The sequence below is a fragment of the Mustela lutreola genome, chromosome 1 (genome assembly GCF_030435805.1).
Source record: "Mustela lutreola isolate mMusLut2 chromosome 1, mMusLut2.pri, whole genome shotgun sequence".
NCBI classification, from domain to species: Eukaryota; Metazoa; Chordata; class Mammalia; order Carnivora; family Mustelidae; genus Mustela; species Mustela lutreola.
The window spans coordinates 238,497,214-238,509,555 of NC_081290.1; the positions used below are offsets into that span (position 1 = coordinate 238,497,214).

The 12,342-nt window shown below is 53.5% G+C and overlaps 1 protein-coding gene across 2 annotated transcripts; it reads right to left on the reverse strand.

The window, feature by feature from the left end:
- Positions 1-1,469: 1,469 nt before the first annotated feature.
- Positions 1,470-10,346, reverse strand: LOC131808881 (NADH-cytochrome b5 reductase 2). 2 transcript variants are annotated; one of them, XM_059135098.1, is made up of 9 exons: positions 10,054-10,346; positions 8,586-8,726; positions 8,254-8,326; positions 5,774-5,880; positions 5,376-5,505; positions 4,640-4,723; positions 3,848-3,933; positions 2,594-2,693; positions 1,470-1,730 (listed from the first exon to the last, which is right to left on the reverse strand). In XM_059135098.1, the coding sequence occupies exons 1-9, from the start codon at positions 10,072-10,074 to the stop codon at positions 1,558-1,560; spliced, it is 915 nt and encodes a 304-aa protein (XP_058991081.1). In that variant the 5' UTR covers positions 10,075-10,346; the 3' UTR covers positions 1,470-1,557. The 2 variants fall into 2 exon arrangements, with proteins under 2 accessions (XP_058991081.1, XP_058991088.1); XM_059135105.1 differs by lacking the exon at positions 10,054-10,346 and adding an exon at positions 9,638-9,745.
- Between the last annotated feature and the right edge of the window lie 1,996 nt (positions 10,347-12,342).

Genomic DNA, 12,342 nt, shown 5'->3' on the forward strand with positions numbered 1-12,342 from the left:
GTCAAGGTGCTTGTCTGAGGGTGCTGATGGTCTAGTGGGGGTGGGGGGGACACCTCTTTCAAATGCGGGTGTGCTGAAAGGTACAGCTGCTCCGAGAGAAACTAGTTGTCCTTTTAAATAGAGGGCTGGAGTAGCGGATAGGAAAGGCGGTGCTACTTGGATTTCTGAGATGAATCCGGTTCCCTGAGTGTGCCAGAGGGGAAAGGGCTGGTAAGATTTGTGTTAGAGAGAAGTACAGAGTGAGCTCGTACTACTCATACTGCGCCCATCGGAGTATCTTCTCCAAGTGGGAATCCGCTGAGGGTGTACTGAACACACACATGGGTGAAGGCTCCTAGCTTCTTCCCCCTCAGCCCCCCACCCACTACACCCCTACCTGCCCCCTGTGAGACCATCCCTAGGCAGGGCACAGCTGCACTTTGGTGAGTTCTCTAGAGCTGTCTTACCCTCTCCTGTACCCCTCACACACAGACACACACACACCCCCAGTGTCACTCGTTGCAGCAACAATGCTACGATGCCAGTTTTTTGCAGAAAGGGAAGAACTTGGAATTAAGCACCCAGGTCTCAGGCCCAGCTTCCCTGCCTCCTGTTGAAAGGACCTGAGGATAATAACTTTGTCTAAGAGCCTCACTCTCCTCATCCATAACTCAAGAGAACAAAATCCCCGCGGAATCTCTGGCTTGTTACAAGAATGATGTGAACTGAAGTGCAGGACGGGTTCTACCCAGCCCCAGGTATCAGAGCAGCACGTCAGCCAGGCCGTGGACAGCCAAGGCTGGGTGTTCGCTTGCATCACTTGTGGGGAGCAGTGGGAAGGAGTTCAGGAGTACCTCCTGGAAGCTCAGCCCATCTGCACATTCAGCAGCTACTGTGCTAAACACCCCCAGCCTGCCACACCAGAATGTGGCCTGGCATTTACACAACGCAGAGAAAACCAGGGCCCTTGCCTCCATCTGCTGTGCAAAGCACAGGGAGCCTAGCATGGCTGGAGCCCGCCTACCCCAGTGGATCTGCAGCTGCCCTCATGCTTTTTAACATCGTTTCCACTTCAGGCGTCTTCCTACAGGAAGGAAGAGTGGCCTTCTAGTCCATCTGACCTTTAAAAACAGAATACTCTGGAGAGGGAAGTTCAAGAGATTACTGGGAGTTTATATGATCCCACTTGGATTCTTCCGGAATTCTGCCCCTGTACTTCTGCCAGTTCTGACCTCCCTTGGACATCCAGAAGACCGTTCACATGGAGGGCTGGTCTAGCAGGCCCCCACAGAGCCCCATTTCCTGAGCTATCTGCTTCATCTTGAAGTTTCTTTTATTAAACTATGGGGCAGGGATGCAACAGAATTCCCTTGAGCCTCCCAAACCAGGAGGCCTCAGAAACCAGTCTGCCTCCAGCCCCTTGAACCCATCTTAGGCCCATAGCAGAACAAGGAGCCATGTGCCCAAGGATGCATAACAAGACACTTGTAAACACATCCCAGTTTAATGTGGTGAGGCAGAACTCACTCTGAAACAGATGAAAGGGAACGGGCAAATGTGCTAGAAGCAAGGGAGGTATTAGTAAGTGAAAATCATATCCTTGGTATAACCCAGTTTCTCCAGGTTAGGGTGAGCAGCTGTCTGGATCAGGGGCAGCGGGCCACACACCAGGATGAGCGTGGACTGCCCAGGAGGAGGGAGGTGCTCCTTGATCATGTTGGCAGTGATGTAGCCAGAGCTGTACTTCCAGCCTGAGATTAAGCAGAAGGAGAAAAAAGCTGTGAGGCTGCTGGGTGGATCCCCAGACCCCAAGCCTCCTACTGCAACCCCCCATCAAAGAGGGAGGCAAGGCTGCTCTCCAAGGCTTAGAAATCTGCTCTTGCTGTTTCCTACAAAGAGGCCAGAAGGTCAAGGACATGGGGGACCCAGGAAGCTGCCTTCAGTATTGACCCGGGATCCCAGGCTCACTGCTGGGACTCTGAGTCCCCCAGCTACCAGCTGATGCGCAAGCAGGGGCAGGGATGGAGAACACAACAGGGAGCCAGGGCTGGGTAGGGTGGAGCAGGTCTGGGGTTTGTGGTCCTGTTGGGGGACGCCCTCTGCTGGGCAGTGAGCTACATGACAAGGTGGGCACTGCCGGGTGCTGTAGGAGAGGCAGCATGAAGAGGCTGGATGCAGGCGGTGGCTGGGTGCTGGCCAGGGTTGCCGTAGCCGCTTGGGGCTTGCCATGTGATGACTGCTATCTGGGAGAGTTTGGGTGGTAAGGGGGACAAGGGGTCCATGGCCACGTGTGTGAGGCCTGCAGGATGCTGTGTCAAGTGTAGTGTGGGGTGGGTGCTCAGGGTGACCCAGTGATTGGGTGTCCCTCAGAGTCCCTCCTGAGGTCAGTGTGCTTATGGACTGCTGCTAAGATATCAGACACCTGCCCTTGACAGCTCTTAAAAGCAAGCCGTCCCTGGTCCTCTCTCCCCCAAGTTCCTCCTCTTCCCATGCAGGGACAGAGCTGAAGGTCTCAGCTCCCAAGCACAGTTCTACAAAGCGAACAAACTCGGACTAGTTCCTGAGGTGGGTCAAGGGTTGGAGCTAACCCCCAGGGGGACCATGGGGATCGTACCAACAGGAGGCCTGTCCAGGGTGTACCATAGGTCGAACTGCTCCGGGTGTGTTCTGGCAACTTCTTCAAGCTCCTTTCTCACCAAGATATCCTCCTCTGTCTAGAAAAGAAGCAACATGAGCAAAGCCCCTCCAGGAATGTCCTGCTTGGTCCCCACCCTGAGCGCACGGGTCAGCACATTTCTTCCTGAGCTGTCCCCCCAGCTCAGGCAGGAGTGCTCTCGCGCCAGCTCCTGGGGCAAACAAAGGTTCTGCTTCAGCTCCCACACTACTAGTCCTCCCTCTTGTGGGTGGAGGACAGGGGAGGCTCCCGCAGAGTTGGTGACTGCCCTCCAGCTGGAAGGCCACCCAGAGTCCCGGCAGGATGGCCTCACTCAGAGGTCCCAGCCCACCATCCTGCCCCTATCCACACCGAGCACCAGGCAGGGCTAATCCAGCTGGAAGGAGCTGAGTGTGGGCTCAGGGTCTTGTGCAGGGAGAGCAAGGGGTGAAGGCAGTAATGTATGAGGTAAAAGCACCGGAGAGCTAAAGTCGGGGAAAGCAAGGTCTGGGGCTTCATTTGGGGAAAGGGAGCCAAAGCCAAAAGGAACTCGTCATAAGCTCAGAAGTATCCAGAGAGGACCTTGATCTTAAAACTCTTCATGATTTTTGTGCCAGAAATTCTACTTCTGGGATCCTATTTAAGAAAATAATCTAAAAGGCATCAAGCCTAGGATTATCATTCATTTCATCCTTTACAACTGTGAAAACTGAAAACAATCTGAATGCAGAAAGTACAGTAAATTATAGTACAACTTGATAGAGACTGATGAAAATATTTATAAATAAATTTGATGAGAAGAAAATGCTCATGTGGTAATGTTGAGAAAAAAAAAGTATATAAATGTAATTGCAAATACATGGCATGTACAGAAGAAAGAAAAGAAGTATTTATAAACTTCTGTATTTTCTGAAATTTCTACTGAGGGCATCTAAGACTTTATACTCAGAAAAACAATTACATATGAAAGAAGGAAAGCTTAGTTCAAAACAAGGCTGGGGAGGCAGAAATAAAAACAGAAGCAAGTGGAAAACCAGGCCCGGACTTCGTTGCTTGGGGAATGCCCCCCTACCACCCACCCCCCTCGGCTGAGCTTGTGCTCCTCCTGCAGCAGAGGCAGCGAGAGTTCAGTCGGGGAGGCATGAAGGCAGACACCCCATTCAGCAAACATGCTTCCTACCCCTTCAAGCCTAAGGCCGACTCAGCAGAACTGACCTGGTTAGCAAAAATGAGGGACATCCTGGTCCTGTCGCTGGGGTTCTTGGTGATGTGGCGAATGAGCTGCAGCATGGGTGTAATCCCTGGGACAGGGGAAGGTGGGACACAGCTAGTGGCGCTCCGTCCCTCTCCGATGCCCACGACCCCTGGTCTGCGGCCCCCTCAGCGGTCTGCCTCAGCCCCAGGCCTACTTTTCTCATGCCTGCCCCCAAATTCAAAGTGGAAAACCACCCTTCATTTCAGTTTTCCCTTCTAAAGCAACAATAAATCGAAAGCCCTTTCTCATGTTCATGGGGCAACACAGGAGCAGCTCTGGCTCTGAACTGTCTGATTTCCCACCCAGCTCCCCCCACCATGACTTGCTCTCTGAGCAGGGTGTGTCTGAGCTCTTCGATGTCCCCATGTGGACAACAGAATGACAAGTTAAGTGTGATCATTTTACAAGCGCCTGTGATGGTGCCTGGCACATTGGAGGTGTCCTTACACATCTGTTCTCTTCTTCCAGACATTCATTTTCAAAAGATGGGGAGAACTGGGCTTGATCTGGATCCTGGAGCCCTTGGGGAGACCATGTGGACCTGCTCAGCTCAGTCTCTAGACTCTTCCATGTTCGCTAGCATGTTGGGTCAGGGGAGGAGGGCACACAGGGTCCATTTCCAGGCCTGTCATCAATCCTGCACTCCCATCTAAAACAGCAGTAGAAGGTTCTCCTCTAGGTCAGATGACTCCAAAGTGAGAAGCGTCTCGGGGCCCCCCCACCCCGTGGATGAAGCCCCAGAAGCCACTCACCTGTGCCCCCAGCGATCATTCCCAGGTGACTGACCAGCTTCTTTTCAGGCTCACTTGTTTTGTATGCCTTGATTGAAAAGTGCCCTAGAAACAGAGGACCACTCTGACTTCTGCAGCTCTTGCCTGAGAGCTTGTAAGAGATCACAGGCTTTCCACGGGACTCCCAGGAGGCAAGGCCACCCAAGGAAGGGGCCACACTGTTCGCAGCCAGAGAAGCGGGTCAGGGCGGCCCCCTCCACCAGCCCCAGGGTCTAGATGCACAAAGTGGAAACCAAGCCGAGGACTCGCTGGACCTTTTCTTCTGAGGGGGGAGGGAGGTGCCGTGGAGTTAAATGGAGCGTCTCAGAGCACTCTCAGCCACAGCCTGAACAAACAAGGTAGTGAGGAGTACCTGGTAAGGACGAGAGCGGCTGCCAGCCAGCCATCCACCCAGCCAGCCATCCACTCAGCCAGCCATCCACCCAGACAGCCATCCACCCAGACAGCCATCCACCCAGACAGCCAGCCATCCTTCCACTGCTCAGTCGTAGCAGGCACCCTTTCTGCATCAGGCATCGTGGAGAGCCAGATTGCATGAGGAAACACCCCAGCACTCCCCTACCTTAATGAAGCTTACAATCTCATCAAGTGCGTGTGTGGAGTGAGTGCTTTAAGGACAAGTCCATGGGACCCACTCCCCAGAAGTGTTCTACAACAGGAGCAACCACAGGAATGTTCTTCCTTCCAGCGCGAGTACCTGGCTCAGGGTAGAACAGGCGACCATTTGGCCCTCGAAAAAGGATGGTGTCCCCAATTTTCATGTTCTCCAAGTACTGAGTCATCTTCCCCCCTTCTGGATAATTGGGGTGCACATTTTTGAAGTAGATCTGAAAAAGAAGGCAGCCTGGTTCGTACCCTCTCAGACCTGAGGCCACAGCTGCGAACAACTCAAAATTCCATTTGCTACTGGAAGCCTTGCAGCGAAAGTCCTCTGCACTCAGAGTTGCTCTAAAGACCCCTGAAGACTTCCCCACAGCTTCACTGTTACATGACCCTGCTGGGAAGCCCTTCCCAAGACATGGGTTCCTTCTCTACCTGACCACCTTTCCTAGGCCTGGTAGGGAAAAGCAGCTGGATGCAGTGGGCACCACTTACCTTTATAATCAAGTCCACAAAGCCTCGGTCATCATCGCTGGACACCGGCGTGTAAGCCCTGACCACCAGAACACCATCAATCTTGGCCAAGAGATGGACATAGTTCCCTACAGAAAAGGCACCCCATGTTCAGTGTAAGCACAGCCTTCCGAAACAGGACACGGGGTTCCCATAAAGGACTGAGCTTCAGGGAGGCAAGTGCCAGTGTGGCAGGGTGCTTAGCAGCAGGGCCAGGCAGGGAAGGGGCCCAGAGCCAGGATGCCAGGGGACTAGGCCTGCCCTTGTCACTCTGCATACTACCCTGGGCAAGTCATTTCACCTCTCTGGGTGAGTGGGCATGATATGCCTGCCCTCCATCCCAGTGGAGCTGGGAGCTTCATGGGAGTGCCTGCCTCCTGCATCAGAGTCCCCCATGCCACACGGAGAACTCATTCAAGTCAGAGGCTGAGTATTAAAAATCACAGAAACGTGTGCTTCCCTTTTAAGGAAAAATATGTCACCGTCACAAAGTTGTTTCTTCCTGAATGGGGTCGATCGCTGGGGTCTATGAATGAACCACAGCCCCCATCACCTGCCCCCTGTTGCTTGGCACAAGGCCAGCCCTCGCCTCACGGGTCCCAGGATGTGGACACCCCAGACCAAGAGTTCTACAAGGGCTATTGTGTATTCCTGGCTCACAGCTCTGCTTGAGGAAGAGTCAAGTTCTGGGCTGTGGAATTCTGCCCCTCCAGGGTAGAACTGAATGGACCAGGTATGGCCACAGACCTGTATGGATTAGGACTAAATCCCAGTGTCACAGGGTGGGTGGGGCCGCTCAGGTCGCCCCTGGATCTAAAGTGGGACAGTTTGGTGACTACAAGAATAGTGGTGTGGGCAGGAGCTGCCCGCAGGAGCTGCTGGGAGACAGAGGCAAAAGGAAGCTCTGGGCCATCCGAGGGAATGAAACCATATGCAGGAAAGATGGGGTGGAAATGCAGACAGTGGGGGAGACCTGGGAGAGACAGAAAGAAGGAGAAGGGGGAAGGGCAGGGGGGAGAGGAGGAAGGGCGGCGCTGGAGGAACGGGGTCCTTCTAGTTGCTGTGGAGTGTAAGCCCTGCAAGGCCTCGGGTCTCTGAGGAGGCCCTGAAGCCTGAGATGCAAACACTCAGGGTTAAGAAAGGACAGACTCTAGACTGGAATTAAACTGAAGGGAAAGAAGAAAGGACAGGCTCAGTGACTCTGCTATGTCCCTGCTGCCTATCAGGGACACTCAGAAATAAATGTCTGAGGCAGCTTCCTCCTGTGGACAAATGTGAACCTGGAGACCTCAGAAAGGCTCTTCCAGAGGCAGCCAACCTGGGCCTGGCCTTTTCTCCTTCCTGGAGAAAATTGGGCTGCCCTGTTGGGCCCCTTTTCTCACCTGCTTCGATTCAGCTGAGCTGGGAGGCCCTCACAGCAGACTCTTCCAGAAGCCTCTAAACTACCTGTCCCACTAACTCTGCCTATACCAGGGTGAAGGAGAGGCTGGGTCATGGCAGAGGCTCAGAAATTCTATTTCTCATCATTTTGCATTCTTTTAGCCTTCTTGCCAACAGGGCTGCCCCCACAGGCCAGGAAGAAGGCAGGAAGGCAGGCTGGCACCCTGCTCCTATGGGTGGAGACAGGGAAAGGAAGAAGCAAGGAGGCTCGGGGGCCAGGTGGGCTGCCTGGTGAGTAGTTTCATGACCTGCCAGAGGAGAGGTCAAGGTGTTGTCCTACGCACACAGGACAAGTAGGCATGGATTAGGGTCTCCACCAGGCTGGCAAGCAGCATTAGCAGTCTGTTCAAAGCTCTGAATCCACAGGCTGTGGACCTAGCAGACGTTTTCCACCTCACTAAGACTGACTTGGGTCTGCTGGTGTCTGCAGACTAGAAATGGGTAACTTGGAACTCTAGGCCCGCTAGGGCTGGTTTTCACACTGAGTCCCAACTTGTGTGGGTCTGAGGTCCCTGCTGAAAAGACACCCTGTGTTGGATGACACTCCCGCCTCTCCACACGTTCTGGGCCTTTCTCCTGACTCTAGAGGACATCAGTTCCTTCCATCCCTCACTTGTACACAGCACTTTACACTTTCTCATTTTTCAAACCCATCAAGTCACTTTACCTTCACAACAACCTAAGTGGCAGGCAGGTCTAGGAAACTCCCATTTCATAGACCAGGGCTCAGAGAGGTTGAAGGACTTGCCTAAAGTTGCCCAGCAAGGAGCCTGTGATCAGATCTTGGGCCTGCTGATCTAGATTCACTTCTTTTCAGAGCTCACTAAGACATCACTTCTATGTTGGCCCAAATCAAGCAATGAGAAAGGAAATGGACTGCCCCCAAGCCCATCTCTCTACATTTCTGAGCTCACCTGCCTCAGGAAGGGTATCAGGGTAACCTCCACACCCCAGCTGAGTTTCTGAGAGGAGCAGAGTGCCTGCAAGGCCCAGTCCTGGTGATGACCCCAAACCCCACTCACCTACAGGAAGCCCTAAGACATGATCTGGTGAAGGCAGTCCAAAGCGGAACCTCCGCGTGTTGTGGGTGATTTGCTATAAAACAGAAAACAGAGGCAGGCTCTGTCAGCTTTCCAGAAGCTCCAATGCCTGGCAAAGGAACTCTATTTGGTATGATCCCAGCACACACACACACACACACACACACACACACAATCCCAGCACACACACACACACACACACAAGCAGAAGGCTGCAAACTGGAGGCCAATAAATGCCTCTCCCACTGCCCTGCCTTCCCACCAGCACATTCCCCACCACTCTTGTCTTCTCTCTCGCAGGCTGATCCCTCTACCTCTTTCTCAATCAGGGGCAGCGGGTACTTGGTTTCAGAGTCCCGTAAGGTGATATGTCTTCTCCGTAAGTTCATGTTCCGCAGGGCCAACAGGACCACTGTGACTCCAACAATGGTGATGGCAATGAGCAGGGTCGAGTCCTGGCCAGACACAAAGTGAGCAGAGCACCTCAGGTCCCGCATGCTCAGGGCAGGATGGTGCTTGGGCACAGAAGCAGCTGGCTGTGCTCAGAAGAAATCAGAGGGAAAGGTAATAATACAGAACCCAGGATGACTGGGTGGGTCCATCAGCTGGGCGTCTGCCTTCAGCTCAGGTCATGATCTTGGGCTCCTGGGGTGGAGACCCACGTGAGGCTCCCCACTCGATGGGGAACCTGCTTCTCCTCCATCCCCATGTGCATGCTCTCTCAAATAAATAAATAAAATCTTTAAAAAAAAAAAAAAACATAAAGCAGAATGCAGGCTGACCCTACGGTGGACCTGGAGGATAGAGAGGAATGAGCTGCAGATCAGACAAGGCCAACTGGAATTAATGTCACCAGGCCCTTCCTACCCATCTGCCTCCAACCTGGTACATCCAGGGGTGCCAGTCCTAGGAGTCCCCTCCTTGAGATGATGGTGCTGCTGCGGCTTTTTAAAATAATAATAATAATTATTATTATTATTATTATTATTATTATTATTATTTGAGAAAGCGTGATGGGGTGAGGGTAGGGAGGAAGAAAAAGAATTCCAAGCAGGCTCCACTGCCTGAGTCTGATGTGGGATCTTGGGATCTTGGGATCTTGTCGGAAGCTTAACCAACTGAGCTACCCAGCCCCCCTCCCCTTGGCAGTGCTTCTAACCCACAATCTAAGATGAATGTCCCAGTCCCCAAAGGCAGAGCTAAAGCGGGGTGGGGGGGGGGGGGGATAGGCGCTGTGTCCCCCCAGCAGCTTGTTGCTGCAGACCACTAGGCAGGGGATGGGGCTCACCAGCACCACGATTCCCCCAACCAGGTTCGGGCGGGTTGGGGTGGGGTGAGTACCTCCAACTACGGAGTGCTCCATTACCTTCGCGCCTCGGGACACACCAGCACCTTCCAAGGCAGGCGGAGGTGGCTCGGCCACTCAGTGGCAAGTGCAGCCACTGGCGCGGGCTATCGCCCCTTTCCCCAACCCCAACCCCCCCAACCCTGCCCCGCGGCCCGCCCCGCGGCCCGCCCCGCGGCCCGCTCTGCCAGCGCCTGGCCCGACCCGAGACGGCCCGGGCGGGACCGGACAAGGACCGCCGGGCCCCGCTTGCCGCGGCGCCACGCCTGCCGGGTAGCCGCTCGGGCCGCCCCGCTCCCCGCCCCTCGAGGCCCCGCCCGGCCCCCGCCCTTGCCCTGGGCCTCGCCCTCGGCCTCGACCTCGGCCACGCCCGCCCAGTCGACCCCGGACCCCGTCGGACTTCCGCGGCCTTTCCCCGCCGCGCCCCGGGCACCCACCCGCAACGAGACGCCGAACATGTCGTCGAAGTGCCAGGCCGGGGCGCGTCGGGCCGACTCGCGGGAGGACCCGCAGCTCCGCCTGGCGGACCGGGAAGCCTCGCAGACGCGCGGGCGGACGCCGGGAAAGGCGCTAGAACGGCAACGCGCGCCGGCGGCTCCAGCACACCGCTCCCCCCAGTAACTCCTCCTTGCTCCCCGCTCCCCCCTCCCCGCCCACGCGGCCCGCTGAGTTCCACTCCCACGCCACTCGCGCCCTGCTGCGCCCTGCCTGCGGAGTGACACTGCTGTAGGGTCCCCGTTCCTAGCGGCCATCTCGTGGCCCCCTCTCCATCGTGCCCTCTCCCAGCACTCTCAGAGCAGCTTGGATGCAGAGCTTCCTCTCTGCACGTGGTCCAAAGGTGGGAGAAAGGGAGGTGCATCCTGGTGGGAGGAGGGGATGCTGGTAAGAGAAATGGGAATTGAGGCCAAGTCCGAGAGCACAGGAATATATTCCTTCAACGCGCATAAGGAGCTCCCACTATGGACCTGGTCCAGCGCTTGGGTGTTTGCCCGGGTGGGGGTGTCATGGAGATAAGACATTGGTTCAGAGCGCTCATTCACTCATTCATTCTCTGTTGGGAGAGAGAGATGACAGGTACCCAACACTAGACCAACAGGAGGCAGAATGGCAGGCAGCACATTTCAGAATCTTGATAGTCCTCCGGCCCCCATCAGTTCTCCCCTTGCGAGTGGCAACGGTGAATCCCTGCCCCTGGGCCCGAGAGAGGCCAAGAGATAGCCAGCCATCCCCAGCCCCCATATCCACACCAGCACTGGCACCTACTTGGTGAGCACCTGCCCTAGTACTTGCAGGTACCAGGGTATTATTGTAAGCTATCTTAATTATTGACAGGCTAATAAATGTAAAGTGATAGCTTGTGAACCTAATATCATTACCTGAGAGCTGAGGAGAGCATATGCTTATGCCCCATGGTGGGTTTGTTTTTTTTTTTTTTTTCCTGGGGGGGGGGTGGGTGGGAAGTGCCTGCTCATGATTTTTGCCTCTTTTCTCAGGAGTTGACTTTTTCTTACTAATTTTTAGGAGTCTTGTATATATTAGAGACCACTTATTTGCCAGTTAGATCAGTTACAGATATTTTCTCCTGGTATGCAACTTCCTCTCTCCCTCCCTTCCCCTCTTCCTTCCTTGCCTCCTTCCTTCCTCCCTACGTTCCTCCCCTTCTCCCTCTCTCTCTCTCTCTCTCTCTCTGTCTTGATGAACAGCAGTTTGTAATTGCAATGTCGTCAAATGTATCAATCTCCAATCATTATTGTCTGTTTGTATGCAGGATCATAAAGATACTCTCTATTTTTCCTAACAAGACTTAAAGTTTTTCCTTTAACATTTAAGTCTCTCAGCCACCTGGAACTGATTTCTGTATATGATGCAAAGCAGGGATCCACCTTAATTTTTTTCCATGTGGATAATCTGTTGTCTCAGTAAAATGTGTGGACTTGCTCACCTGGTCAATAACCTACAATATCACCACTGTCATGTACCAGCCTTCATGTATGGCTGAGTCTGCTTCTGGTCTCTCTGCTCTCTTTTGATCTCTTTTCCCAACCCCTCTGCAATACCATGCTGCTCTAATTACAGTCATTTATTATGACTTTATATCTCCCTCTCATACATTCTTGGGGTCTCAGTTCAAATATTACTTCTTCCTTAGAGATGCCTGATCCAATCCTCCAATTTAAATAGATGCACACATTATATTCTCTTCGTGGCTTTTACTTCAGTTTGTGATTATACATCCTGTCTATTTAATTGTTAAATGGCTGACTCTCACATTAGTCTAGATGTTCCATTGTGGCAGAGGTGTTTCTCCAGGGCTGAGCACAGTGACTATCACAAGGAAGACAATAAATAGATAACAGATGAAGGAGGAGTGAATTCCTCTTTGCCCTGCCTCATTTAGCACACTGCCTGGAACACATAAGCTGCTCCGGAAATGCTCAAGAGAAGAACAGTCCTTCCCGTCAGTGTCCCACTTTTTGCTTAATCTGTCTCCATAAGACATGTCAGCAGATGACATACTATGTATCTTAACTACTTGCTTACTCCTCCTCTCCCTCTACTGCAAGGTAAGCTACATGAGATTTTTAAAAAGATTTTATTTATTTAGTTGGCAGAGAGGGAGAGACCACAGCAGGAGGAGCAGCAGAGGGAGAGGAAGAAGCAGACTCCCTGCTGAGCAGGGACCCTGACGAGGGGCTCCATCCCAGGATGCAGGGATCATGACCTGA

What these genes read in the sequence shown, in the direction of transcription:
- LOC131808881 (XM_059135098.1), bottom strand. Translation starts at nt 10,074, where the DNA reads ATGTTCGGCGTCTCGTTGCGG. An exon ending in TTGTGGACTTGATTATAAAG is followed by an intron (nt 5,506 to 5,773) that starts GTAAGTGGTGCC and finishes CTTCTTTTTCAG; the next exon opens with ATCTACTTCAAAAATGTGCA. An exon ending in CCTGGACAGGCCTCCTGTTG is followed by an intron (nt 1,731 to 2,593) that starts GTACGATCCCCA and finishes GCTTAATCTCAG; the next exon opens with GCTGGAAGTACAGCTCTGGC.